A 26296-nucleotide genomic window follows, 5' to 3' on the forward strand; every position below is an offset into this window, starting at 1 on the left:
GTGCTGATAGGGAGCACTCTAATGGAGCTTGAAAATGAGATTAGCAGTGAGAGATTTCATACCATACGCCCAGGGAAGAGGGGTCCTCTCTTTTGTCTTACTAGGCAGCCTTCCTATCAAAGAGCTTTCCTAATTAAGGAGATTTTAATTCTCTTAATTTTCTCCAATTAACAGTCCCCATTATTTCCAAATTAATGGGACATTTCAAATTTAAATTGGATTTTCAAATCCTCTAATTAAGGAGCTGTATTAGGAAGATGTTTAAGTCCTAACACTCACATAATGAGATCTAATTTGGGTGTTTGGATTTGGACCAATCAATCTGGATCGTGGCCATTATGATGGGCCACAATCCGGGTCCTACCCTAATGGGTATTTTCTAACATGAGCACCTCACCAAACTTGACATTCTGGGAATTTTCAATGCCCCAAACTGGAGTGTTTGCCAAAGTGGATCAATAACTTGGTATCACTTCGACAGCTCAAACTTTCACAAAATCCAAACCTGAGGAATCTGCCAGCAGCAATACAGCATCTCCATTCACTTCAAAGATTAGAAATCTATGAATTTACGTACCCAATTGGAGAGACAGTGCAACAAGGACCCAGGTGAGAATTACGAAAATATTAACAAGGCAAAAGAATATAATTGAAAGAGGTAATTGAGTGGTGAGTCAAGCACCAGCTCGTGACTCGTGAGGTATTTATATTGTATTTAGTTACATGCGAAATAGAGTTCTACAAGAAGTGAGAAAGTACATATACAGTACAGATAACGAAGGTAACTGATAATGTGATATACATGTCTCTCATACGTGTTTAACAAAGTTATGTATCTTTATCATTATCCTCGATACGCCCCCTCAAACTAAACTGCTTCGAGAAGACTTGTAGCTTGGATTGGAGATGAAGAAATCGTGGAATCGGTAAGGCTTTTGTGAAAATATCAGCTATTTGATCTTTGGATGAGATGAATTTTACGAGAAGCTTCTTTTTTTATAATTAAATCGCGTAAGAAGTGAAAGTCAACTTCTACATGTTTGATGTGTGCTCAATACACTGTATGAGCAGCCAAGTGTGTTGCACCAACATTGTCACACAAGTGACCTTGGAGGGAAATCCTAGATTAGTCAAGAGGGATTGAATCCATACCAGTTCTGTTACCAAGTTAGCTAGTGCTTTGAATTTGACTTCAGTGCTGGAGCGAGCTACAGTAGCTTGTTTCTTGGCACTCCATGCGATGAGGTTGAGTCTCAAGTACACTAAGTACCCATAGTAGATTTACGATCGTCTGGACATCCGGCCCAATCGGCATCACTGAAAGCATGTAGCTGAAGAGATGACAATGGAGTAAAATGAAGACCAACATCCAATGTACTCTTGAGATAGCGAAGGATTCGCTTCACAGATGACCATTGAGCATCAATGGGAGCATAAAGAAAACAGAAAACCTTGTTGATGGAGAAGGAAATTTCCGGCCTAATATGTGTAACATATTGCAATGCTCCTCCTATATTCTGCTAGGTTCAGAAATGCAACACCCTGAAGTGATGACAACTTGCAGGATGTTGACATAGAAGAAGAGATGGGTTTAGCACCAGCCATCCCACTACACCATAGGAGACCTAAAATATAGCGGCACTGAGATAACATCAATCTGGTAGATGTATGATAAGTTTTGATGCCCAGAAACAAGTGTAGGTGACCCAAATCTTTTAGGGCAAAGGTGAGCGAAAGTGATGCAATGACTTGAGAAACAGCTTGAGAAGAGGACCCAGTGACTAAGATGTCATCAACATAAACAAGAATAAATATGGTTACCTGACCCTGCTGATAGATAAACAGAGAGGGATCAGCTTGAGAGCACCAAAAACCAAGATTGGTAAGTGCTTCACTTAACCGAGGGAACCAGGCATGTGGAGCTTAGCGTAAACCATACAACACCTTGCGTAGTTTACAAACATGTGTAGGTTTGGATGGGTCTTTGAACCCTCTGGGTTATCTCACATAAATGTCTTCATCCACAAAGCCATTTAAAAATGCATTGCTGATATCAAGTTGGCATATATCTCAGCCGTGTGAGACTGCTAAATCAATGATTGTACGCACCGTGACCGATTTAACCACCGAATTGAAAGTATCAGAAAAATCAAGTCCCAATACTTGATTGAAACCTTGAGCTACAAGATGTGCCTTGTGATGTCTTATGGTCCCATCATATTTACATTTAATTTTGTAAATCCATTTGGTGCCAATCAATAAGAACACGATATGCTTGATGCATAGCATGCTGCCATAGAGGATTCTTGGCTACAATAGAGTATGTGGTTGGTTCACATTGATCTCGATTGACATTGGCAAGGAGAACAGTTGGAATCGAATACCGAGAAGTCATCTTTTCAAGGGAGGCTGCAGAAGTCATTGACCTTGTGACCATAGTGTGGGTGCATTGTGGAGCAAGAGCTGGAACGACTGGAGTAGAGTCAAGTAACTCTTGAACTAGTCTGGTGCATTGTGGTGGGCCTGAAGTGGACGATGGACTAGAAGTGGATTTTGTAGCAGCAGAATTAGGTGGGTGAATCGGAGAGTCTGATGGTGACATATCTGCCTTGGCAACTGTAGAGGTAATTGAAAAGGGAGGAGATGCAACATTCATCATGGAATTGGACAGAGTACCGATGTGGAGCCTGTAAATGGGCCAGCAGCTACTCCACCTGTGGAAGAAGAGACACCATCAGTATTCTCACGAGAAATAGAGGATTGGGAGATACCGGGAAAATAGGTCTCATCGAAAAAACATGTCGGCTGGTGTACTACTCCTTGCCACTAGCAACATGAAAGCACATGTAACCCTTAATGAGCAGCATTGTATTCGAGAAAAATACATTGTTGAGACCGAAATTCAAATTTATGATGATTGTATGGCCGCAGTAATGGATAACATGCACACCCAAAAGTCATGATAAAGTTGTAGCCTGGAGGTCGGTGGAATAACAATTCATATGGAGATCGACATTGGAGGACAGACGGGGGCAGTCTGTTGATCAAGTATATGGTAGTTTATGCGGCATCAGTCCGTAAGGAAAATGGGAGAGAGGACGAGGCCAGTAGAGATAGCGTAGATTCAATAATATGCATGTGTTTCCATTCAATTATCCCATTTTGTTCATGAGTGTGTGGGCATGCCAATCGATGTGAAATACCTTCAGAATCTAGGAACCAAGAGAGAGTGTGAAACTCCTCCCCCTAGACTAAAAGCTTTTGATTTTAGTAGCAAACAATCGCTCCACATATTGTTTAAAATGCAAAAAAGCATTAATGACTTCATATTTCTTAACAAGAGGATACAACCAAGTAAATTTGGAATAATCATCCATGAAAATGACATAATACCGAAAGTCTTTTTTAGATAAAGGTGGGGTTGGTTCCCACCATCTGAATAAATAAGATCTAATGGTTGCATTGAACAAAATGAAGAAACTGGAAGATGTTGCCTATGACTTTTATCCTTGTGACATGGTTGACATATAGTCTTACTAATACGACCCACACATGGTAAACCAAACTTAGAAATAACGTGACTCACTACATTGAATGCAACATGACCTAGTCATTGATGCCATCATGAGAAAGTTGTGTGCTTTCCAACAAAGGAAGCCGCTTTATTGTTGACTTGAGTATCTCCCGAAAACTGGTAAATGCCATCTCTATTGGTTCCTTTGGGTAGGATTCTCCCCGTATAATCCTTCACAAGAAAGAAGTCCTGATGAAATTCAAAATAAATATCATTGTCCTTAGTGAATTTACTCAGAGAAATCAAATTCTTTGTGATTTGAGGCACATGATAAATATTATGTAAAGCAAAAGTATGATGATTAAGTTGCAAGGATGATGACCCCAAATGTAAAATCCTCAAACCTAATCCATTACCAACAGTAACTTGATTTTGTCCCGTGTAGTTTGATCAATTCTGCAAATATTCTATATCTAGAGTGAGGATGATATGTGGCACCTAAGTCCAGGTACCATGTGGGATCAAGTTCAGACCCCATACTCGTATGATATGTTGTTGGACCTGATGGACTCTGTTGTTCGCCTTGATATGCTAAATCATATAGTCTTCGATAGGTCAGTGCTGCAGACCTAACATATGATTAGTGAAAATTTTCTTCTACCTCATCCACCATTGTTACCTCTTCCACCGGGGAACTGATTTGGATATCCCCCTTGGTTGCGACCTCCACGACCCCTGCCATTGTAAGAAGAGTAGCCACCATGGTTCACAGTGTTTTTGGAGTTCCAATTATTCTTATTTTTCCCCTGTGTAGTCAAATTTGCTGAAGGGGGAAAATTATTATAGATGCGTTGGTTGTGCTGTTCCAACCAAGCTTAATGATTTAATAACAAGCCCATTACATCATTAATGGTAAGTCTATCAAAATCAAGCCTATTGGTAATCACAATAACTATGGATTCATACTCAGGTCCCAATCCAGAAATAATATAAAGAATAAGATCATCCTTGCCTACAGGTTCAAAGATTGTGGCCAAATCATCAATTATTACCTTGGCTTTCTTGACATATTCAGTTATGGATTGAGACCCCTTCTCGGTGCTCTATAGTTGTCATTTTAGATGTGGCACTCTCAACCTAGATATAGTGGAATAAGTTGTAGAGGGTGCTTTCCATACCTCGACTGAAGTGGTCAGTCCAATTATTTCTATCACCACACTTTTAGTGAGTGATAAAATAATCCATAGGTCCATCTGAGTAGAGAGTGTGACATTGCACTTTGCAGCTAGGGGAGAGGTTCTTACCTGTCGGGCAGTGTTTGATCATTATGAGTCGAGAGGTTAAGTGTAAGAAACCATTAATGGTTAATTACCTAATGGGTTTTATCTTATTTAAGTCCATTATCCTTGGGTCTTCATAGGATGCTGAATTCAATGATCATTTAAGTGTAAATGTTGGGCCCATATTGAACCCATAGTGATGTGCTCAGGGGTTTACTGCGTTTATTAGTGAATTTGGCCAAGCCTTTTCACAAAGGTTGGACTGAACCCATGTTGACTTATGTGAGATCATTGTGGGGTCTCACGCCATATAAATCAGGCCTAAGTTGGTCATGCAATACCCTTGGGTCATAAGCCTTATAGTTGATGAGCCTAAGGCTCATAATTAATATGATTAAGTTGTTGTCATGTGACATGGGGCGAATCTGGGTATGGAGCACCTAATCTTACAAGAAGATAAGGTATATCTCTAATTAGAGTTTGAATCTAATTTAGACTTAGATTATCTCTTAATTAGATTAGGAGATAGCTCCATAAGAGATTATAAAAGAGGAGGGGGCGGACTAGTCCAAGACAACTTCATATTTTTATAGTTTTCGATTCTCTCTACACCCTTTTGTCTTCTAGTTTTTTCCTAGTTCGACATCAGCTATCAAGGGCTGATATAGATTAGTTTTCTTTTGATTTTTTCAAAAAAAAAATCAAAGGAATTTAAAGCTTACCTTCCTTAATTTGATCCAAGCAGTTTGGTTGTAGTTTTGTTAAAAACTGTGTTGCTGAATCAGCTTCACCTATACACTACGCTATCTTTAGTAGAAGCTGGTTTTAGGACTGATTTGGGTGTGAACTTCCACCTTGGGATCTGCGTTTATGGTACCTGTATCAGGTATACATCTCCTTCTCTGTTTAGTTTCAAATCTGGTCTGGTTTAGTGCAAAGACTAATCCGAAAAAATACAGTTTTTCAAAACATAGGGAATTCAATTCCTAGAAGGATTAGGAAATTTTTGCAATTTCGCCCAACCATCTAATATGGTTCAGCCATCCATATGATGGATCCTAACCCTTCCAACAAAAGGTTCGAAAGGGAATCTTGGTTTGATGAAAGGGTAAACAAAGGAATCTTAGGTTGAAATTTCAAGTTTAGGTATTTTAGGAGGTCTCGGGTCTAATGGGCGATGTTCATGGGTTTTTAGGCGTTTCAAAGGGATTAGAATGGTTTGATTGGGTGTTCGAGGTAAATTAAGGGTTTGGACAACAAACCGAACAAAAATCGGGTGTTGATAGTAGGGTTTCTAAAGATATTGGTCTCTTGGATCATTTGGTGGGGTTTGATTGGTCTATAAATGGTATGATCAAGGGCATACAAGAAATGGATATCTTGGCCATGAGATAGCCTAGATTGAAATCTTAGTTTGATGAAGGGTTAAATGAGGGATATTTGTGATGAAAATTTGTGGTAAGGTGTTTATAGGTATAATGGGTTCTTTAAAAGCCCATTAACTCTAATTTGCAATTTAGTTAAAAAATCCCATGCACCACACAATACCGACTAGTATATATATGGAAAATTCTACACGTTTATATTCCAGTTGATTGGTCAAAGATTTTACAATATATATATATATATATATATATATTTATATATAAAAAATTGAAAAATAAAAAACTGAACCGAAACTGATAATCTGAACCCAAAAAATCCAGTTAATCTATTAAAAGTCACAGTTAACAAAATTATATGTTATAAATATTAAAAACCGAAAAATCAAAGCATTTTTCGGTATTTTTCAAAGATCAAGGACCGGTTCAGTTTCAAATGTGAGCCCAATGTTTGGTTATGGATGGAATCGTGAACACTCCTACAGTCCCTTTCATATTATATATTTTTTTATTTTTTTCTATTCTCTATTTTTTTAAATCCTTAAGATAAATTCCTTTAGTATAAATAAAAATTAAAAAGTTTAATATTTATTTGATTATCTCAACTCAGAACTAATTAAAAACCTCCTCTTGGGGAGTAAATTCCTAAGTACAAGTTATTGGCGAACATCTCCCAAATGAGAAATGTTGTTGAGAAGTGAAAAGCTTTCTATTATTTTAAACCTCTTAATTTCCCAACCAGTCACTTGCAGATTCGAAATTGAGCATCCCGAGACCAAAAAACTCTTAAACTGATCCTTTTGAAACCTATTTTAACCTTTTTTTTCAAATTATCTCTGTGACTCTGTCTACTTGCAATTGCAGATTTGAAATTGTACCATCCGAAGACTTCTGTTGACCTGCCGGTGCAAATGAAATCGCCATTGTCGTGGACTTCGGACTTCCCCAATTTAAAATTCAAAATCGGACAACGCCCTCATTTTCCTAAACGTTGCCCAACCCAACATCAACAAAACACGAGAGGACTTCAACCCAGGCACTCAGAACAGAGACCCTGAAAAGGCTGAGACCGTGGCCAATACAATATTTAATGGCTTTCACAGTTCACACTTGGCAGTATTTTCCGGGCCCTGTTCCTGACCCCATCTCTCTGCACTGCTTCCAGATCACCAACTTGTCTTTTGGCGCTTCTTTCATTTGATTTCGTCTTCACATCTCTCTCTCTCTCCCAAATTCAAACAACCCATCTCCGTACGCGTTCAATTTTACCCTATTTATTATCTATCAGATTCTTTCTTTTAGAATGACGAGAAGAGAGAGAGAGGGGGGTGGAGAGAGACATCAGACCTCGCGTCCACGGCTCCCTTTTGGGTATTCCCAAGAGGTCGCTGTCATTTACGCTCCCTTTCTCACCTCCCTCACCGGCTTTAATTCGAATTTTCTCTCCTGATCGGAGCCTTGCTTGGGAAGTGACTATTTAAACTATTGTTTACCGACGAATTCCCTCTTACGGCTATTGTGGTTCTTGGCTCATGGGCTTCTGAGTTCTGATCAAGGCGGTTCATCAAGGTAATGTGCAAAAGAATCTGATCTTTTCCCTTATTCTGTTGGGGTTTGATTCTTTTTTTGATCGGTCGATGGGATTTGATTCTTTGGACGGTTGTTTTGTTTCTCTGAACTACTTTTTTTTTCGGGCTAAAGATCTAATTTTTTTATTGTTTTTTCAAATGATCCTTTTGGGATCTGTTGGTTTTTTCTCCTTGGTTTGAATGCATATGTGGATATGTTGTATTCTCTGAGTTCGTATCAAATGTGAATGGCTCTGTTCATGATTTTGCTGATAATTGGGTTGCTTTGATGTTTGCCATCAAGGGCTTTTGCCAATAGACAGGGGGTTTGGACCCTCTTTAGACTACTTGGTTTGATGTGCTCAAGGAATTGTTTTGATGATTCGTATCTATTTCCATGGATATTTATCATGCTCTGACATTGCCGGGAAGAAAGAAAACTGAAAAGGAAAGAAAGAAAGGAAACCTCTGGATCGCGATCTAGCAAAGAAAAATAGATGTTGTGTTACCTTTTCCTATCGATGTTAATAACAAGCTCTGGCATTTCCAAGTAAAATGTAAAATAAGACAACTAATGCTCTGAATCAAGATCTAGTAAGAGGTATAGATGTTGCGTTCTGTAACGAGGAACAATGGATGGGAGATAACCATGATTTGTCTAATTAGCTTTCATTTCTATACAGGATCTTGTAATGTCAATGCTGTGGCTTTGGGTTTTACTGGTCACAAGCGTCAATGCAATTCTGAAAGGAAATGCACTGTGGCTATAGTCTCTTAAGCCAACTGCTTTATAAGCAATATTTCACCTGCCATACCAGATCCTAGTACCTTTGCATTGCTTAATGAATATTACTAAAATGTGTGAATAACCTTCAAAGCAAATATGCTTTTTCACATGAAAACTGTTTAGGTGAGCACATGATTCAGTTGCACCTAGTGAAGAAAAAAAAAACCGGCCTTCCTGTTAAGATGTAACCAATGATACATGTTGCTTACAATCAATGTAAAAGGCATCCCATTACTCGTTATGACAATTGATATTGGAGCTTTGATGATTTACAACACTTGTTGAAAACTGGGTATAAATATCTCAGAACTAAGGTGAGGTCTTTTTTTTCGTTTTGTTATGGGAAGTGCATGATGTGTTTGCCGTGTATGTGTAAGGGTGGGTATATAGAAAAAAAGGATGTCAGGCTTGGATCCTTTTTTATGCTGGGCTCCTTGCTTGTTTTCTCATTTCCTTTTTCACCCCATTTGTTGGTTTGTGGCTTTTTCAGATAGTTTTAGCAATTAATGTGGGTTCCAGTAGACATGGACTGGAATCAATTGTCAGTTAATTGAAGATTTAAGTTATTTATTATACAAGGAGGTCATAGGCATCTAAAATAATCATTGTCGAAGCTTGGAAGGTAGGGGTGCAACTTGGGCAAGCCCAGCCCGATCCTAGACTGACCTGATCCAGTCCGTAATTTTACTTTTGGCAGCCTGGAAGGGCTTGGATTTTTGGTCTTCAAGCTGGGCCCGGGCCACCCAAAATTTTGGGCTTTTTTATTTTTCAGGTTGGGCCCAGGCCTAGTCCTTAGGTAGCCTGAGCCTGGCGCCTTGGCCTGACTTTACCCCAATCCAATTATACACACACACATACATACATATATACATATATAGATACATGTTTGCATACATACATACATGCATAATTATTGAAAGGTAGATGCTTGAACAGATATGGGGAGATTTTAAGCACTAATAGAAAGCTATACTAGTATAATATAAAGCAAATTCAGCTGATTAGCTTTATGCAATCCCTTGTTTTGTTTTAGTTTCTAATTGGAATTTTACCCACTCATCTCTATGCATTCTCTAATCTCTACCATGCATATAATTATTCTTACAAAAGGTTTATGTTTGCATTTGTCATGATTCAATAGAAGAAAAGAACATAAACTGACTTGGTTTGTTCATATTGTTAAGGAGTAGCCAGCTAGCCTTATTGTTTGGCAATGTCATCTGGGAATACCTTTATTGATGATATGAGGACCAAGTCTGAGGTTGTTGATCTTCCCCAAAATGAAGCTATGCTGGATGTCGGTGAACATGTGAATGATGCTCCACAACATACTCTAAAACCTAATGGGACAGTTGCTAGCGGCATTCGTGAACTATTGGAGTGTCCAGTATGCTTGAATGCTATGTATCCTCCAATCCATCAGGTGTGGTTTTATCTTGTTCTTAATAGCTAATAGAACTTTATGCAATGTTGTGACCTCACCAAAATTAGAAAATAAGAAAAGAACTTCAATGTGAGTTTTCATATTTAGTACATGCTTTCCTACGCCTAATCCTAAAATTTGTAATTAGCATGGCTTCCTGAACAGTTTGAATCCTGTCTAAGGTTTTATGCTTTTTTAGATTTTATAGGTAATGAGATTCGTTAACCGTTGGAAAAGGGAGAAGATACATAAAGGATAGAAGAAAGAACACGAAAGAGGGGATGGGTTAGGAGCAAATGTAAAATGATTGTACCCTGTGCTATAAAGTACCCAAATGGTGAATAAAGATCCAATACCATCAGGACTGAGCTACTCAAAGGACTCCTATCCAGCCTGAACTCTTCCCACCTTGCAAGAACCCTAAAGCCTCAGAAATAAACCTGTCAAAAATTTATTCCTGCATTTGTTCCTTGTTGAATTTGATGATGCTGTATCTTCTATTTGTTACTTTAGGTCATTTTTGTTGCATTTCTCTATGACATATTTAGTTCGTTTGTGCATCTAATAATGTTTTCAGGAATGCCTACTAGTACACGATTATTTGTGGGGCTTCCCTAGTAGGGGTTCAACTTAGGTGGGCTTGGGTTGGGCTTTTCTCAAATTTTGAATGGGCCTGACCCAAAAGCCCAAGCCTGAAGCAGTGTAAATTGCTAACTCGGGCCAACCTGGGTTGCATTCATATTCTCTGGAAGTGTGTGACTGACTGAACTTTAGATGATAGATAGAACTTATCATAAGTTTCCATTTCTTACAATGTTTACTCTAAAATTTATGTCTTGCCATTTTCCTTTCACATCAATGGCAATTTAGAGAGAGGGAGGGAGGGAGGAGATAATGGCATTGTTATGACCAATCCAGAGGATCCTCTATAAGGTGGATTATCTGGATTGGTTACATCATCATTTTAAAAGCAACACTGCTGATAGTCAAAAAATCCTGATAATTGTGATTATGAATTCTTGAACTTAGTCTTTGTTAAAAAAGAAATCTCTCTCTTGTTGTTTTGTAGTGCATATATTTCTAATCTCTTTATACTTATAATACATTTTCTAGGGTTATTGACCATGTCTTTTTCAAACAATACTTGGCTAATCATTCATGAAGTTTTGGTTTGCTGTTGTGGCAACTTATTTCATTCTTTTTCCTCAATATTGCCTTCAGTTCTGGGTGTTTTTGTTCTTGCCATATTCCTGCCTGTGTTCTGAAATGGCTCTTCAAGAGCTTTGAATCCCACTGTATCATCTTTCATTGTCTAGCCACCATATGGTTAAGGATTCATGGTCACTTTACAGAAGTTTTTCTACTAAAAAATCTACTTGTGTCTAGTATCATTACCAGATGGCTTTCGGTTGGTTCTTAGTAATTATTAGAGGCTATTGTGATGCTTATTATAGTCTTTCTTGTGTATCATTTCTTTTTCATCATTAAGTTTGTCTTGACTGTTAAAAATGCATGAAGCCTTTTAGTCCAATCATTCATTATTGATAATATTCATAAACAAAAGTGATATATTGCATTTGGCGGTTTAGGCTTCACTTAAAACATCCTTTAGCTTAGAATTTAGATTAAACCTATTTGATGTATCCTTTATTCATCATTTGATCTTGTTATTTGCAGTGTTCAAATGGCCACACATTATGTTCTGGTTGCAAGCCTAGGGTGCACAACCGGTGCCCCACTTGCAGGCATGAACTTGGCAACATAAGATGTCTTGCATTGGAGAAGGTGGCAGCTTCACTTGAACTTCCATGCAAATATCATGATTTTGGGTGTGTGGGCATATACCCATATTACAGCAAGCTAAAACACGAATCTCAGTGTGCATTCCGACCCTATAACTGTCCCTATGCTGGTTCAGAGTGCACTGTTATTGGTGATATCCCTTCTCTGGTGGCCCATCTGAAAGATGATCACAAAGTAGACATGCACAATGGAAGTACTTTCAACCATCGCTATGTTAAATCAAATCCACATGAGGTTGAGAATGCCACATGGATGTTAACGGTAATGCCTACTGTTGTTGTTAGTCATATCATTTAAGTTTTTCTTTTTTTTTTTAGTAAATGGTTTTGCACTCTTACTTTGTTAAATGGAGAATGGTCTTCTGGTTCTGGGTAGTTATCCAGCATTTTGTTGAAAAATGCCCATTTTCTAGTCATATATGGGTTAAAATCATTCATATGCTTTGGAACTGAGAAAACTTTCTCATGGAGGGGGTGATATTTGGCTCTACATGTAAATGACCTAGAGCCATGTTAAATCGATAGTATTGTTATTGACTGTTTGTAGGCATGTTTTGGTATGTGTAGGTTTTCAGTTGCTTTGGACAGTACTTCTGTCTGCATTTTGAGGCCTTCCAGTTGGGGATGGCACCTGTGTATATAGCATTTTTGCGGTTTATGGGCGATGATAATGAAGCCAAAAACTACAACTACAGTCTAGAGGTGGGAGGAAATGGTAGGAAAATGATTTGGCAAGGAGTCCCCAGAAGTGTAAGGGACAGTCATAGGAAGGTGCGTGACAGTTTTGATGGTCTCATCATCCAACGTAATATGGCTCTTTTCTTCTCAGGTGGAGACAGGAAAGAATTGAAACTAAGGGTAACTGGGAGGATCTGGAAGGAACAGTGAGGATCTCTCTTTTAACTCTTTTTCCCTTTCCAATCTCGATTTTGTCTTCCAAGTAGTCCTTTGATAGTTCTGTGTCTTCTGTTCATGTATTTCTTGGATAGTAGAAGGCAAGCTCTCTTTGCTTCACCTTGCATCAAATACATGAGAGGAAAGACCATCATCTATGTATTGGAAATCATGTATAAATTTATTTCAGAGGTATTATGTGCACCCTGCATATATGCATGTCATTTCTCTACATCATCTTTTTTTTGGTTTTTGAAGAATATGCGTCAGCTAAGCCTAGTCCTAACTACCCCGTGCATTGAGAACATCTCCCATGCATAACACCATCTAAGGGCGTGAAATGTTCTCCATGTATGGTTGCGGTCTCATGTGGGTAGATGTGGACAGAGTTTGACGTGGGTAGGAGATCCAGACTCTGCTTTCAGGTATCAAGGTGGAGTTCACATTTCCACCCAACAAATGCCCCCAAAGCACATCCCGCGGTGTATTGTGAACATCTCCCGGTGATGACATCATCGGAATTAATACTATCATCGGGAGATGTTCACAATACACCGCCGGATGTGCTGTGGGGCGGAGATGAAGGTGCCCTTTGTCAGGGTCATGCCATGATTACCCAGATCGGTGGTCATCTGATATGGGTTTGCACATTGCACTGCAGTTCATAATAAATTATTGAAAGAACTGGGTTGGTTAGGAGCAAGCTTCAAAATATTGATATGTCCGATATGCCAGTAGAGGCGTATCAGGCCTAATGTTTTTTTTTTTTAATCTGGTTCAGAGAGGTCGGTTTAAGGTCTGGTCCATTTGCCCCCTGAACTGGTCAAAACCCTGATACACCCTCTGTAGGGGTATATCATGAAGCTCCTGATATGATATGTATTGATATTTTGAACCTTGGTTAGGATATATCGGATTTGGTCCTCATAAGACTGTTCTCACACAGTCCTTTGCAACTGTGCATAGGGAATATCTCCCCATGAAAGTAAACACAACTATAGAGATGTTCTCAATGCATGGATGTAAAAGGATGTGGGGACAATCTGAGAATGTTCTGTGAGGATTGAATACGAACTCTGTTTTTACTTGGATCTGCTACCCACAAAATGTTCCCACATTTCTACCAACAAAACACCATGGCTGTGTGTTGGAACATCTCCTTAACAAAAAGGGAGATATTCCTAATGTGCAACTATAATGTACCATGGGTACAAATGTAGTCTCAGTTTGGAAAGAGTACAAATACAAATATGTACAGTATAAATACATACAAAATATAATGTTTTGCACTCTACATATTTGCATTTGTATTCCTTCTAGACTAAGTCATAGGAAGTAGGAATAATTTGTGAGTAGCAGATCCGAGCTTGTCTGTTTTACCCACGTGAGAATTTTCTGTCAAATAGGAATCAACCTAAGAGGGCATTTTTTTGAATGATAAAATAACTATATTAGCAAGGAAGAATATTTACAAACTCTTCAACCCTAGGGATCCTAATAGGATAATCATTTAAGACAAAAAACGATTGGGAGTGAGTTTTCGCCATCTAGGATACCTTATGGGTAGGATAGTTAAAGCTTCTATTTACATAACAAAATCTAACATTCTTCTTTAACGCCTTCACTATTTATTGAGCATCTGAACATATACATTTTTCTTCGTGATTCCAATTTTGAAGCTCCATTAAAGCCTACATAACCGCAGACAATTCATCTCGATCAATAGAGGTAGCTTGGTTAGTTCGGTCTCTAATAATCTTTAGGTAGGATAAATTTGTAGATAAGATAATAATACCAAAACTAAATAAGGAGTCAGAAATTTTCCTGCATCAGTAAAGATAATTAAATCAGTAGCATTAGATATAAAGAACTGCATTCTATGATTCTAGGAGAAAATATTAGATACTGTAGTTTCATTCAAGAAATCCATGGTTTGTTGAACTGTTTGGTTAACAATATTGATGATTGTTTGTGAAAAAAATTGTCTATTCCTAAAACATTTCTCATTTTGAGCATACCAAATATAATAGCAGGCAATAGCTATCCACCCTAATATTCTTAGAAAGAGTTGATTACCAAAGAGGGAAAATCTATGATGCAGAAAATATATGGTATGGAAAAAGTTTTGACCAATCAAAACCCAACCTATGAATTTTTGATAAATAACACCTTATTCGCTACCTCGTTTATGATTCCAATTTATTGGTCAATTGTTTTTCAGATATCATATCTTTTCCATATCATAGTCGAACCCTATCAGAAATTAGATTATATAAATTATTTATACACAAGATCCAGGACCCTTGAAATATGTTATGCAAGCATAAGTTCCAAGGATTTCCAAAGAGAATAGCTTGAGAAAATTGACAATTAATAAAGAGGTGAGTTGAAGATTCCACATCATCATTGCAGAGAATGCAAGGTTTGTCTGAAATTTCCACAAAGAGTAGATCCTTTACTGGAAGAAAAGCATTAACCACTCTCCAGAAAAATAATTGATAATGCGGAGGAATAGAAAGTTTCCAAATTTTAGATAGGTAGAACTTGAGATCAGAGGAAATATTTGGAAGAAAATTCAATTGTTTTTTCTTGTATTCCTCTTTCACTGTGTATTTTTCATATTTATGACTTGTCCAGACCCAAGAAATTTCATTGTTTGAAGGAAAGATAGGTGTTCTCAAAATCTTTAAAGCTTCCTTTGTTGAGAATAGAGAACAGATTAGGTTGATATTCCAATCGTCTAAGGTAAAATGATGTAAAATATTCATGTTCCTCAACTCTGGAGCTAAGGGAAAGGAAATCCAAAAGAATTCATTATTGGATTGGATCCAGGGAACCTGATGCACAAGGAAATAAGAATTTTCATTTATTAGATAACCACATTCTGAGGCCAGTTTAATGAGCTTTGGGCAAATCGCTTTCCAGTAGATATAACATGAGGAAACCATTGAATAAGGTATATGACTCTGATGTTTGAGGTATTTTGATTTCCAAATCTGAGCCCATAACTTATGTTGTTTATTTAGTGGGATCCATTCAGGGATATCGAATAGGAATGCACCTTCGATCCTGTATACAACTGCCATGTGAATACAGGATGCACGTTGGGATCTGTTGGTATGCACCTTCAACATGGGTTGGGTTGAGTTGGGTTGGGAATGCCAAATTTTCAATGGTCCCAAACCCTACGGTCCTAAGATCCCGAGCCCAATGTGATTGGAATTTTTTGTCCTAATTTTGGCTGCGATTAGCGCAAATATAAGTATGTTTATTATGTTCTGATGATGGCGGATTTGGCCCTCCAGTGAAATTGTGACACCTGGCACCTCATGCCAACCAAGTGCAGCCTCTTGACAACTGGACAGCTCGAGCTAGCTACAGAGCTTGCCACTTACAGACAGCTCGGCATAGCTCGCCACAGGCAGCTCACCACTTACAGGCAGCTCGCCACTTACAGGCAACTCAGCATAGCTCGGCATAGCTCGCCACAGGCAACTCGGCATAGCTTGCCATAGGTAGCTCGGCATAGCTCGCCACTTACAGGCAGCTCGGCATAGCTCGCCACAAGTAGCTGGCCACTTACAGGCAGTTCGCCACAGGCAGCCCGGATCTTACGAAGAGCTCGCCTCCTAGTAGGCCATGAAGACCTGCCTCGGGTAGAAGCACCTCGACACATTACCGGCAGCTCGGTGAAAAGTAGCTCGGTAAAAAGTAGCTCGGTGCAAGGTAGCTCGTTGCAGAGCAGCTCGGCGTATCGCAGGAAGATTTCCTACCTGACAACCGTACCTTCCAGATCTGGAGACTGCACCCACGTCTCTGGCTAGGCGACGTCGTGCCTACCAACTCTGACAACGCCTCATGTCTGACAGGGTCGTACCCTACAACAGTTACCTGCGCCCACCAGCTCAGCCCTGGCAAGTTACGGCTGCGGCAAAGAATCAGAGGCGGTTACGCCAGATCTGTCAGGAAACCGCTATATAAGAGCTCCGACCCCTCAGAGGGGGAAGATGATAAAAAATGGAGGTAACCCCTGCTCTCTAGCTCTCTCATTTCTCTAATATCATCTTCAAGCTCTCTACTATCAAAGTGTTAACTTAGCCATTGGAGTGGCCCCGCCGGGTAAACACCCTCGGGTCCTCTGATTTAGTTCTCGCAGGTCCCTCAATTCCCGCCGTCCACAAAGATGAGTAGATCATCTCTCATAGGGAGGATGGGACCTTCAGCTCCCATCGTCTGCAAAGAGGAGCAGATCATCTCATGCAGAGGGCAGTCGGGTTCCACTACACTAGGAGGCTCGCCACCATGGCAGTGCACCCAGCAACTCATCAAAGTAGCTCACCACTAAGGAGCTCGTCACCAAATAGCTCACCACCAGGGAGCTCGTCTCCAAGTAACTCACCACTAGGGAGCTCGTCACCAAGTAGATCACCACTAGGGAGCTCGTCACCAGGTAGCACACTACCAAGGAGCTCGACACCAAGTAGCTCACCACCAGGGAGCTCGTCTCCAAGTAGCTCACCACTAGGGAGCCGTCACCAAGTAGCTCACCACTAGGGAGCTCGTCACCAGGGAGCTCGTCACCAGGTAGCTCACCACCAGGGAGCTCGTCACCAAGTAGGTCACCACCAGGGAGTTCGCCACCAAGTAGCTCACCACCAAGCAATTCGCCACCAGGGAGCTCCATCATCTTCTGAGTCACAGGCCACTTGGAAGCAGGTCAAATGACGAAGTACTTAGCCAATAATTGGTACATCATAAAAAAAAATTTGGTGCGTGACCAGAAACGGTTACATCATATTCAATTTACAAAAATGCCAACGTGATTTTACATTGATGAATGTATTATTGTATTTGGTTATGATGGTTAGGGATGTCCTATAAATAAAATGCTCCTAACACTGTTCCAACAGTTTACAAACATTCATGGGAGATATTTCTGACGTATGGCTGTAATGGCTGGTTGGGGTGTTACTGGTACTGTGTTAGTAGCTTGTTTCCTTGTACCCCTAACAGATGCACCATCCATAGCTGGGTTCCACACAAAATATTCCAGATGCGTAGTGTAAGATGGATTCCTGAGAGAAAATATATATTTTCAGCATTTTTCGGTAAATTTACTCAAAATCTCTCATCATCTATACCTCTTTGAAGGAGAAGGAAGAAGGGGTAGGCATGGCAAGCTCGGCTTCAGTTAGTGCAAGCCCGTGCTCATACTATTCAAACAACGGCTTGCAACCTTGTATTGGGAATATCTCCCCATGAAATAAAGCACATAAGTACAGAGATATTCCCAATGCAAAGCTGTAAAAGCTGTTCGAATGGGTGTTGCACTGATCCAAGCCAAACTCGGGCATGGCTGGCAAGAAGCTAGCTTCAACCATGGTGTTTACTTGTTGATGCTGGTCGGACTAAGTGACTGTTACCTAATTCTCTCTCTCTCTCTCTCTCTCTCCTTATTCTTTTGCTTCATGGGACTACACAATAGGGGTAGTCCATCCCCCAATCCATAACCCCACAATCCTGAGGCTGGTGCAGGCGGGATTCGATCTCAAGTCTCTGTTACAACTAGCCAGCTGGCACCTTGCACTATGTTTCTTCTTTTCCTTTCTTTTTTCACTTTGGGACAGAAAATTAATGGCCATGGGGGCCTAACCCATTCCACATTACCTTAAGGAATACATTGGCCAAGTGCAATTATACGCTTGGCCACAAACTGGTTTTTGAAATCTGTTTTACCCAATGGCCCATGGTTTTGTCTATATGTTATTCCTGGAACCCATTATGTATTTAATCATACATATGCTTAGCTTTTATGTCAGTATTCATTCAGCTCGTGATTCTCTCTATGATCATTCAGAAGTCAGGGAGATTTACGGTTTAGCCCAAGGTCAGAATTTTTAAGTCCAAAGTACAATTAGGGTAAATAGGTGCCAGCTTGGAATTAATGTCAATGCACGGGTTGGTACTGGTGTATAAAATGGGGGTTTTGAACGTTTTGAATGTTTATAAGTTTGCAATGGAATTCAAATATCTGCGTTGGGCCTGTCCGTATTTTTTCCATAGTTATTATTAAGATTCTATTCTTTTCTTTCTGAATGGAATGGTTATAATGATTCTTGTTGGATTTGATCAAAGGATTCTATATGTTTCAATGCATTCTCTCAGTCTATTTTGGGATTTTAACTTGTTTGCCTTCTAGCTTCATGGTGTTAAATGCTAATTGATTAATCCTAAGCATGAACATTTCTACCAAAAAAAATCCTAAGCATGAACATTGGTGTAAAAAATACAGTTGAGGGAAGATAATTCAACCCCAATGGAGGACTTTCTGATGACTTTATCCATTTCCATTGATGGAAGGCTTTTCTGATGATTTGAGGTACATAAAGTAGACAAATAAAAGGAAAAAAGAAGGGTTAGGGTTTAACAATGGGCCCCTCACCATGAATGAGTGCTTTTAGCTAGTGGACCGATGTCAGAGGCCACTTATCTCATTACAAGGGGATGTATGATGGTCAAGTAGCTTTCAGCCTGACCAGAAGAAAAGCACCTATTCATGTTTAGGGCCCCTTCTTTAGTGAATATGGTGGGACTGTTAAAAGTCGGTCCATGATAGAAATAGAGTGGTCTCAATAAGCTTTATACAGAAATGCGAACACAGAGAGAGAGGCCAAAAGAAAAGCACCTATTCATGCTTAGGGACCCTACTCAGGTCAAATATGATAGGACAATCGGCCCTAAATAGAGTGGTGTCAAGAAGCTTCATAAGAAAAGAGAGACATTAAAAATGGAAGAGCCATCAACCATATAATAAGAGATTAACCAGAAGCTCATTCATGCTTAGGGTTAGGGACCCTCTTCAGGTTGAATATGGTTGGGATTTTTTTTCCTTGTTTTGGTTCCATTCCCCCAAACCTAATGTGGGATTACATTCCAAGTCTCCGATACAAACAGCCAGAGACCTTATTAATTGAACCAGTTGGCAAGTTCAAATCTACACCACCCACAAGACACTGTAGTCGCATATCATCATAAACATCTCAATTGTGATTCATGAACCAACTAGGGTCATGCATCTTTGTAATTGATAATTTATTTTAACTTATTTTATTTGAAAACCATTATTAATTTATGTTTTTTTAATTTGATTTAAAATATTAAATGAGATCTTATTTGTAAACAATAACCTATTTTATTTGGTATTTATTATTTATCTAATAAATCTATTTCGAGTTATTTATTTTTAAAAGTTAAATTAGGTTACTTCCTAAAAGTTAAATCAAGTTTGTAATTAATAAAGTATTTTCTTTTTAGAAAAAAAATATTTAAAAACAAATAACTGTTTTTGAAAATGTTTATTGAGAATGTTTAGGAGTGAAACTACCCATTTTTTAAATCCTATTTCTTGAATTAATAGGATGCCACATGTCTGAATGGTGGTAGTGGGTTGTGGGTTTTAACAACAACTTCTCAAAAAATGCCATGTGTCTAGCTTTTTAGAAAAATGAGAAGGCCACATGTTTAAATGGTGGGGGGTTGTGGGCTTTAGCAAGAATTTATCAGAAATTGCCACTTGTCTAGTTTTTCAGAAAATGAGAAAGCCACTTGTCTGAATGGTGGTAGTGGGTTGTAGACTTTAACAACAACTTCTCAAAAACTGCCATGTGTCCAGAATTCCAAAAAAATGAGAATGCCATGTGTCTGAATGGTGGGGGCTATATATATATATATATATATATATATATATATATATATATATATATATATATATATATATATTAGATGTGTAGTTGTAGTGTCTTGTGAATATGTGTGGGTAGCAAATCTAGACTTCTAGTTGGCACGTTCTAATATAATTGAGATGTTAAGTCAGTTGTTGATACAGAGTCAGGACCTCCTGCCAACAAAAATCCTTTCCAACACATTCCAACTTGATTTGTATCTACACATCATATGTAGGATCCATTACAAGATTAGGACCCACCATCCATGTGATGTCCGGACACAGGTGAGTTGGGATTTCCTCCTCACAACATTTGTAGCAATGTAGTGGGAACATCTCTATACTTGTATATGTTTTAATTCATGGAAAGATGTTCCCAATACACAGCTGTAAATGTTATGAGGTTGGTGTGAGGACCAATTTTGTGAGGAAGGAATCTGAGTTCCACACAAATCATGTCGAAATGTGTTGAAAGAAAATTTTGTTGGCTAAATTCATTAATATAGGGGAGATAGGATCTGCACCTCACCCATGGCGCCTCACAGGTACATCCCACTGTGCATTGGGAGCATCTCCCATACTTATATGTTACTATTTATAGGAGATGTTCCCAATGCATGGCAGGATGTACCTATGAGGTCATTGTGAGGTGCCCTGTGTGAAGAATAGATCCCAATTCAATATAGGGGGTGTTTAACAACATGTTTGGTTTTGTTTTTTAAAACAAAAACAAAATATCATATCAATAAAGACGAATTTGACTCTCCAGTAATATCATGCCATGTGGCATGTCGAATCATTTTTTAGCACCTTGATGTCAAGTAGGCAATAACTTGCTTTTGCCTAGATCAAACTCCATCTCAGAAGCATCTCAGATGCACCTCGAATACCTTGTGGCGCACTATAAGAGAATGCATAGATGTGGATTGAGTAAATCACATCGGGTACTTTTCTTACAATTCGGCTAGCCGACCTAGTGTCAAAGAGTCTCGATTTCCTCTCCATATAATACTACTTACAAACAAGTCTGGATCTCCTGCCCACAGCTTCCTACCCACGTTCCTTCCCACGCCATAAATTTTGAACACTTGTCCATTAACATGTGCTTATTCTTCACATGTGCAAAATTGCATGTGAACTCAAAAGGATGTAATGGGACGTTCATCCCGTCAGAACTCGGAATTCACCCATTATCCCAATTAATTTTTTAACCTAAAAATAATTACTTTCCCCTTCCCAAGAACCCTAATAGTGTTTCGTTCTTTCCATTCATTCTCTACTGCATACTGTTCCAAAAAATTTCACGGGCAACCGGCAACTTATTCTCTCCATGCTCCATCAGTTAACATTCTTCTTCTCCTCTCCACAATATCCTATTCCAAGAGATTCCATCGACATCCAACAACCGGCAATCGAGGACATGCTCACTGATACACCGGTGGTTAAGTAACCTCAACCAATACAGAAAATATTTATATATACTCATCACTCAAAAGTCAGAACCACTAATTGATTCTATTTTATTTTCCGGCCGGCAGCCATCTCGTGTAAAGATCAACGATGTTCATTTCAAGAATATCAGAAGCACCTCGGCATCAAAGGTTGCAGTCAATATCGCGTGCAACAAACAGGTGCCCTGTGAGGACGTTCAACTGTTCGACATCAATTTGAAATACAATAGCACCAAACCCGATTGATTTGGCTCCCTTGGCCTTGTGTTCTAATCCTCAACCAAACTTTGGGGGAACCTAGATGCCAGCTCCTTGCAGTTAAATTGACTTCTCTATCTCATCAATTGTATTAATTAACTAATTAATTAAATCCTCTCTTCCCTTGGTTGAGGTTACTTAACCACCACTGTATCGATGAGTACATCCTCGATTGTTGGTTGCCGGATGTCAGTAGAACCTCTTGGAACAGGACATTGTGGAGAGTAGAAGAAGAAGGTTAACTGATGAAGTACGGAGAGAATAAGTTGCCGGTGAACACGTCGCCAGTTGCTGGTTGCCGGTTGCTTGTGAAATTTCTTGGAACAGTACGTAGTAGAGAATGAATGGAGAGAACGAAACACTATTAGGGTTCTTGGGAAGGAAAAAGTAATTATTTTTAGGTTAAAAATTAATTGAGGTAATGGGTGAATTCTGAGTTCTGACGGCCATTGCATCCTTTTGACTTTACATGCAATTCCGCACATATGATGTCTAAAATTTATGACATGGGCAGAGACATGGGTAGAAAGCTGCGGGCAGGAGATCCAGACTCCTTACAGACCGATGCTGTGAAGAGGAGAGGAAAAAATCCGGATTCATCAAGAGAGAGAGATTTGGTAACTTTTAACATAGAATAGAGACATGTTTTCCAAATAAAAAACCGAAATGAGATGTTTAATGTCTTAGGTAGTTTGATAATAATCATAAACTCATAATATGCTACTCACTTCTCCGCTAAGCATTCTCTATAAGAATAATAAATCAATCTCAATCAAGTTTGCTCTGCTGTAGATTGTAGAAGCTGCATCACACGACCTAATTCTACACCACCTTCCCTTCCATCTGCCTTAATTGAGATTCCCCACCAGACTGATTTTAAATAGTTTAGATACAATATTCAAAAGAAAAAATAAATAAATAAAAAACGTGAGTGGTGGCTGGGACCCACTAAACTTACTAAGTTATTCCAATCCAGTGGCCGTCAGGGTCCATGTCACATGAGATCCCAGTTTCATTGAATCATGTTCGGTATTGTCTCGTTGGCTCACTGAAAGTGCAATAAATGGGCCAAAATAGATAATCTATGGATCGAATGGTTAATGTCCATCCAGTGGTGGGCCCATTCAGATGGACTCTTCTTCAGAAAAGGGGAAGAAGGATCGGATCAATAATGTTGCCAGAGACAACGACCCGACCTTGATTACCCACCAAAGGGTTGTGATACGGTGCATGATCCTTGCTTCCAACAAACGATGGCTGCATGACGAGTCTCAAATGGATTCCAATCCGACGGCAAAATTTTAAACCTTTAACCGTATTGGATGGTTCCCTTGTCGAAACATTTAAAAAGGAGACAGTGACCCACTGACCCGACCCGACACAACCCCACCTTTTGCCAGTAATCAACTTTGTCCTCCACTGGGGTAGTACCGTAGTAGGCCCGAGGCTGAATTTCTCTCGGTGGTCCCTCGGGTTATCAAATTGTCCATTTCGCTTTGTTTGCAAAAAGGTGTAAAATCGATGCGACTCTTCACCCACCATGAGTCCATGACTCCGTAGGCCGTAGCTGGTCCATCCGAGTCTCGACTCGTCCATATTACAATATACAAACCCGGCAATCCTGTTCATCACCATCATGGATTCCAATCCAACGAAGGAGAGCAGTTCAGAGATCCCAACAAACAAAAGCGGACCCACTTGTTCTCGTGTTGCCAACCGTCCGAACAGTCCGAGCAAGAGACAGTTCATCAGATCAGACTTCAGACTTCAGACTGGAGCTGGACTCCATTTTAATTTTGCTTGAAACAAACAAAGCTTCTTTTCCCAGATTATCTGCACACACTTGAAAACGGAATTAACTAACCCACGTGCCCCCGTATCCCCAAACCCAATAAAAACAAGGGAACCCCAGCGTGCTAATCAAAGGCACAGTCCCTACCTCCCTACTTATCCATCACGCGACACGTGTCACTATGGAGCCCACATAACTGCACAGTACGATGAGGTCGCCCCTATTAGGTCGCTGCCCACAATAAATGAAGGCCATCCCAATCCCATCAAAACCCAAACCACCAATCGCATCTCTTTCTCTCTCTAGACTCTTTTTCTCTCCTCTCGGACACGGCCCCCTTTTTTTATTGTTTTTTCTCTCTCCAGCCGTCCAGCGGTCTAGCCTTTTTTATTGTGTAGCTCCTCCCTTGCTTTCAACCCACGCTTGGGCTGCTGCAGTCCCAAACTACAAAGCACACACAATTCCAAGCCTAGAGAGAGAAAGAGGAGAGAGAGAGAGAGAGAGAGAGAGAGAGGAACCCGGGAACCAACTTGAAAAAGAAAGAAAAGACCCTGAAAGCAAAGCACGCCAAGGAAAAAGCAGAAAAGCAAAACTAATCATCATATCCATTCATGGGCTGCTCTGTTTCGAGACCTGAAGGCCGCGTTTTCAACAAATCAGCCACCGTCGAGACCTCTGCCACCGGTGCTACTCCGCCGATCTCACGAGCCCTCTCCCTGCCGACTCCCCTTGTCCACCACCCGCCCCTCAAGAAAGGCGACACCCACCACCTTGTTTCCCTCACTTCCACCACCTACGGTTCGCTCCTCCTCCTCGACTCCGATCACAACCACTCAAACCCTAAATTCAACCGTCAAGATCAGGATCTAGATCGCCTCCCTGCTTCCTTTCCGCAGTATAAAGCCCTAGCCGACCAAGAGACCCCGTCGCCTGATTCTGTGATCAACGCTTGGGAACTCATGGCTGGACTCGATGACTTCGATTACTCCGCCAAATCCGTTTCTGCTTCCTCCGTTCGTGATTCCCCCAAGAAACCCTATCCGTGTCCAGTTCAAGAAGGATTCGTGAAGAAAATGTGCAGTTCATTTGAATCAGCCAGGTCGTCGCCAGCGAAAAAGAATTCGGTGTTGGTCGATCCGAAGGTGAAGAAATTGCAGTGTAACTCATTCAATTCTTTTGATTCTTCGGCAATGGCGATTCCGGAAATGGAGATACCAAGTTCTCCGTCGAAGCCGCTTTGGAAGCACTTGTCTGAGGAATCGCTGCTTGCGGATTTGGATCCGAATGTCGCTTCTAGTTTCAGGCGAGCTTTGTCTACTAAGCAACTAGGGTATAATCAGTCGAGAGCAGTGAGGCCAGTTGGGTCTGGAGCTAAGGTTTCGCCTTTGTTTGATAATCGGATTCGGTTGCCAGGAACTGAGGATAGGATCGTGCTGTATTTCACCAGTTTGCGGGGAATTCGGAGGACTTACGAGGATTGTTGTACCGTTCGAACTATCTTCAAGGGGTTTAGAGTTCCGGTCGACGAGCGGGACATTTCGATGGATTCGGCGTACCGGAAAGAGCTGCAGAGTGTGCTCGGAGAGAAGACTGTAAGCTTGCCCAAGGTTTTTATCAGGGGGAAGTACATTGGAGGGGCTGATGAAATTCGGCAGCTTCATGAGGTCGGTGAACTGGCAAAGCTTTTTAAAGGGTTCCCTGTTCGAGAACCTGGGTTTGTCTGTGGGAGCTGTGGTGATGCAAGGTTTGTTCCTTGCTTGAATTGCAATGGCAGTCGCAAGGTGTTCGACGAAGAGGAAGAGCAATTGCGGCGCTGCCCGGAGTGCAATGAGAACGGATTGATCCGGTGCCCTGATTGCAGTTCTTGATTGCTATGGGTGATCGATTGCAAGTATATATAGTTCGCTACGTGTGGTGAGGATTGCATAAAAAACGAAAAAACAAAAGAAACTCATAGTAATGCTATGGATTTCTATCAATTTAGGGTTTGATTTGAAAGTCTTGCTGGGTTACTCTGCTTTCACTCTATGTAAATTGATCATCACTTGGGTATTCTTGTTCATCATCTCTCTTTTTTTTGATGAATTTGTTCATCATCTCTCTTGACAATACAAAAAAAAAATAATAATAAAAGTACATTTTTTGTTGCTGTCTTATTAACCATTATATAGAAATGTATGAAGCTTTACTTCGTTTCTTTTTATTTATTTTTCAATCAATTGCTTGACTCTGAACTCAACTAGCATTTTTTTTTTTGTTCAGCGAACTCAACTAGTATATTGGGATTATTCTACTTGTCAAACTGCAACTAGATATTGGTTTTGTAGTTAACTTAGCCAAACTATTTTTTCCATACAATTTGGGCACATGCAACGCTTATTTGGCTTGTAGAGTTGCATGCATTTTAACTTATATACTAGTG

The 26296-nt window shown here is 39.9% G+C and overlaps 2 protein-coding genes across 3 annotated transcripts; both read left to right on the forward strand.

The window, feature by feature from the left end:
- The first annotated feature begins 6855 nt into the window (after window positions 1-6855).
- LOC104608811 (E3 ubiquitin-protein ligase DIS1-like) lies at window positions 6856-12882 on the forward strand. Of its 2 annotated transcripts, none has more exons than XM_010274891.3 (4): window positions 6856-7745; window positions 9716-9954; window positions 11632-12018; window positions 12324-12882. In XM_010274891.3, the coding sequence occupies exons 2-4, from the start codon at window positions 9745-9747 to the stop codon at window positions 12642-12644; spliced, it is 918 nt and encodes a 305-aa protein (XP_010273193.1). In that variant the 5' UTR covers window positions 6856-7745; window positions 9716-9744; the 3' UTR covers window positions 12645-12882. The 2 variants fall into 2 exon arrangements, with proteins under 2 accessions (XP_010273193.1, XP_010273194.1); XM_010274892.3 differs by having other exon boundaries at window positions 7478-7745; window positions 9722-9954.
- An 11271-nt stretch (window positions 12883-24153) lies between these two features.
- Window positions 24154-26037, forward strand: LOC104608810 (uncharacterized protein At5g39865-like). The gene has a single exon (XM_010274890.3). It carries the CDS (start codon window positions 24486-24488, stop codon window positions 25740-25742), a length of 1257 nt encoding a protein of 418 aa, XP_010273192.1. The 5' UTR covers window positions 24154-24485; the 3' UTR covers window positions 25743-26037.
- The last annotated feature ends 259 nt before the right edge of the window (window positions 26038-26296 follow it).

The sequence above is a fragment of the Nelumbo nucifera genome, chromosome 7 (assembly GCF_055504915.1).
Source record: "Nelumbo nucifera cultivar China Antique chromosome 7, China Antique-T2T, whole genome shotgun sequence".
NCBI classification, from domain to species: Eukaryota; Viridiplantae; Streptophyta; class Magnoliopsida; order Proteales; family Nelumbonaceae; genus Nelumbo; species Nelumbo nucifera.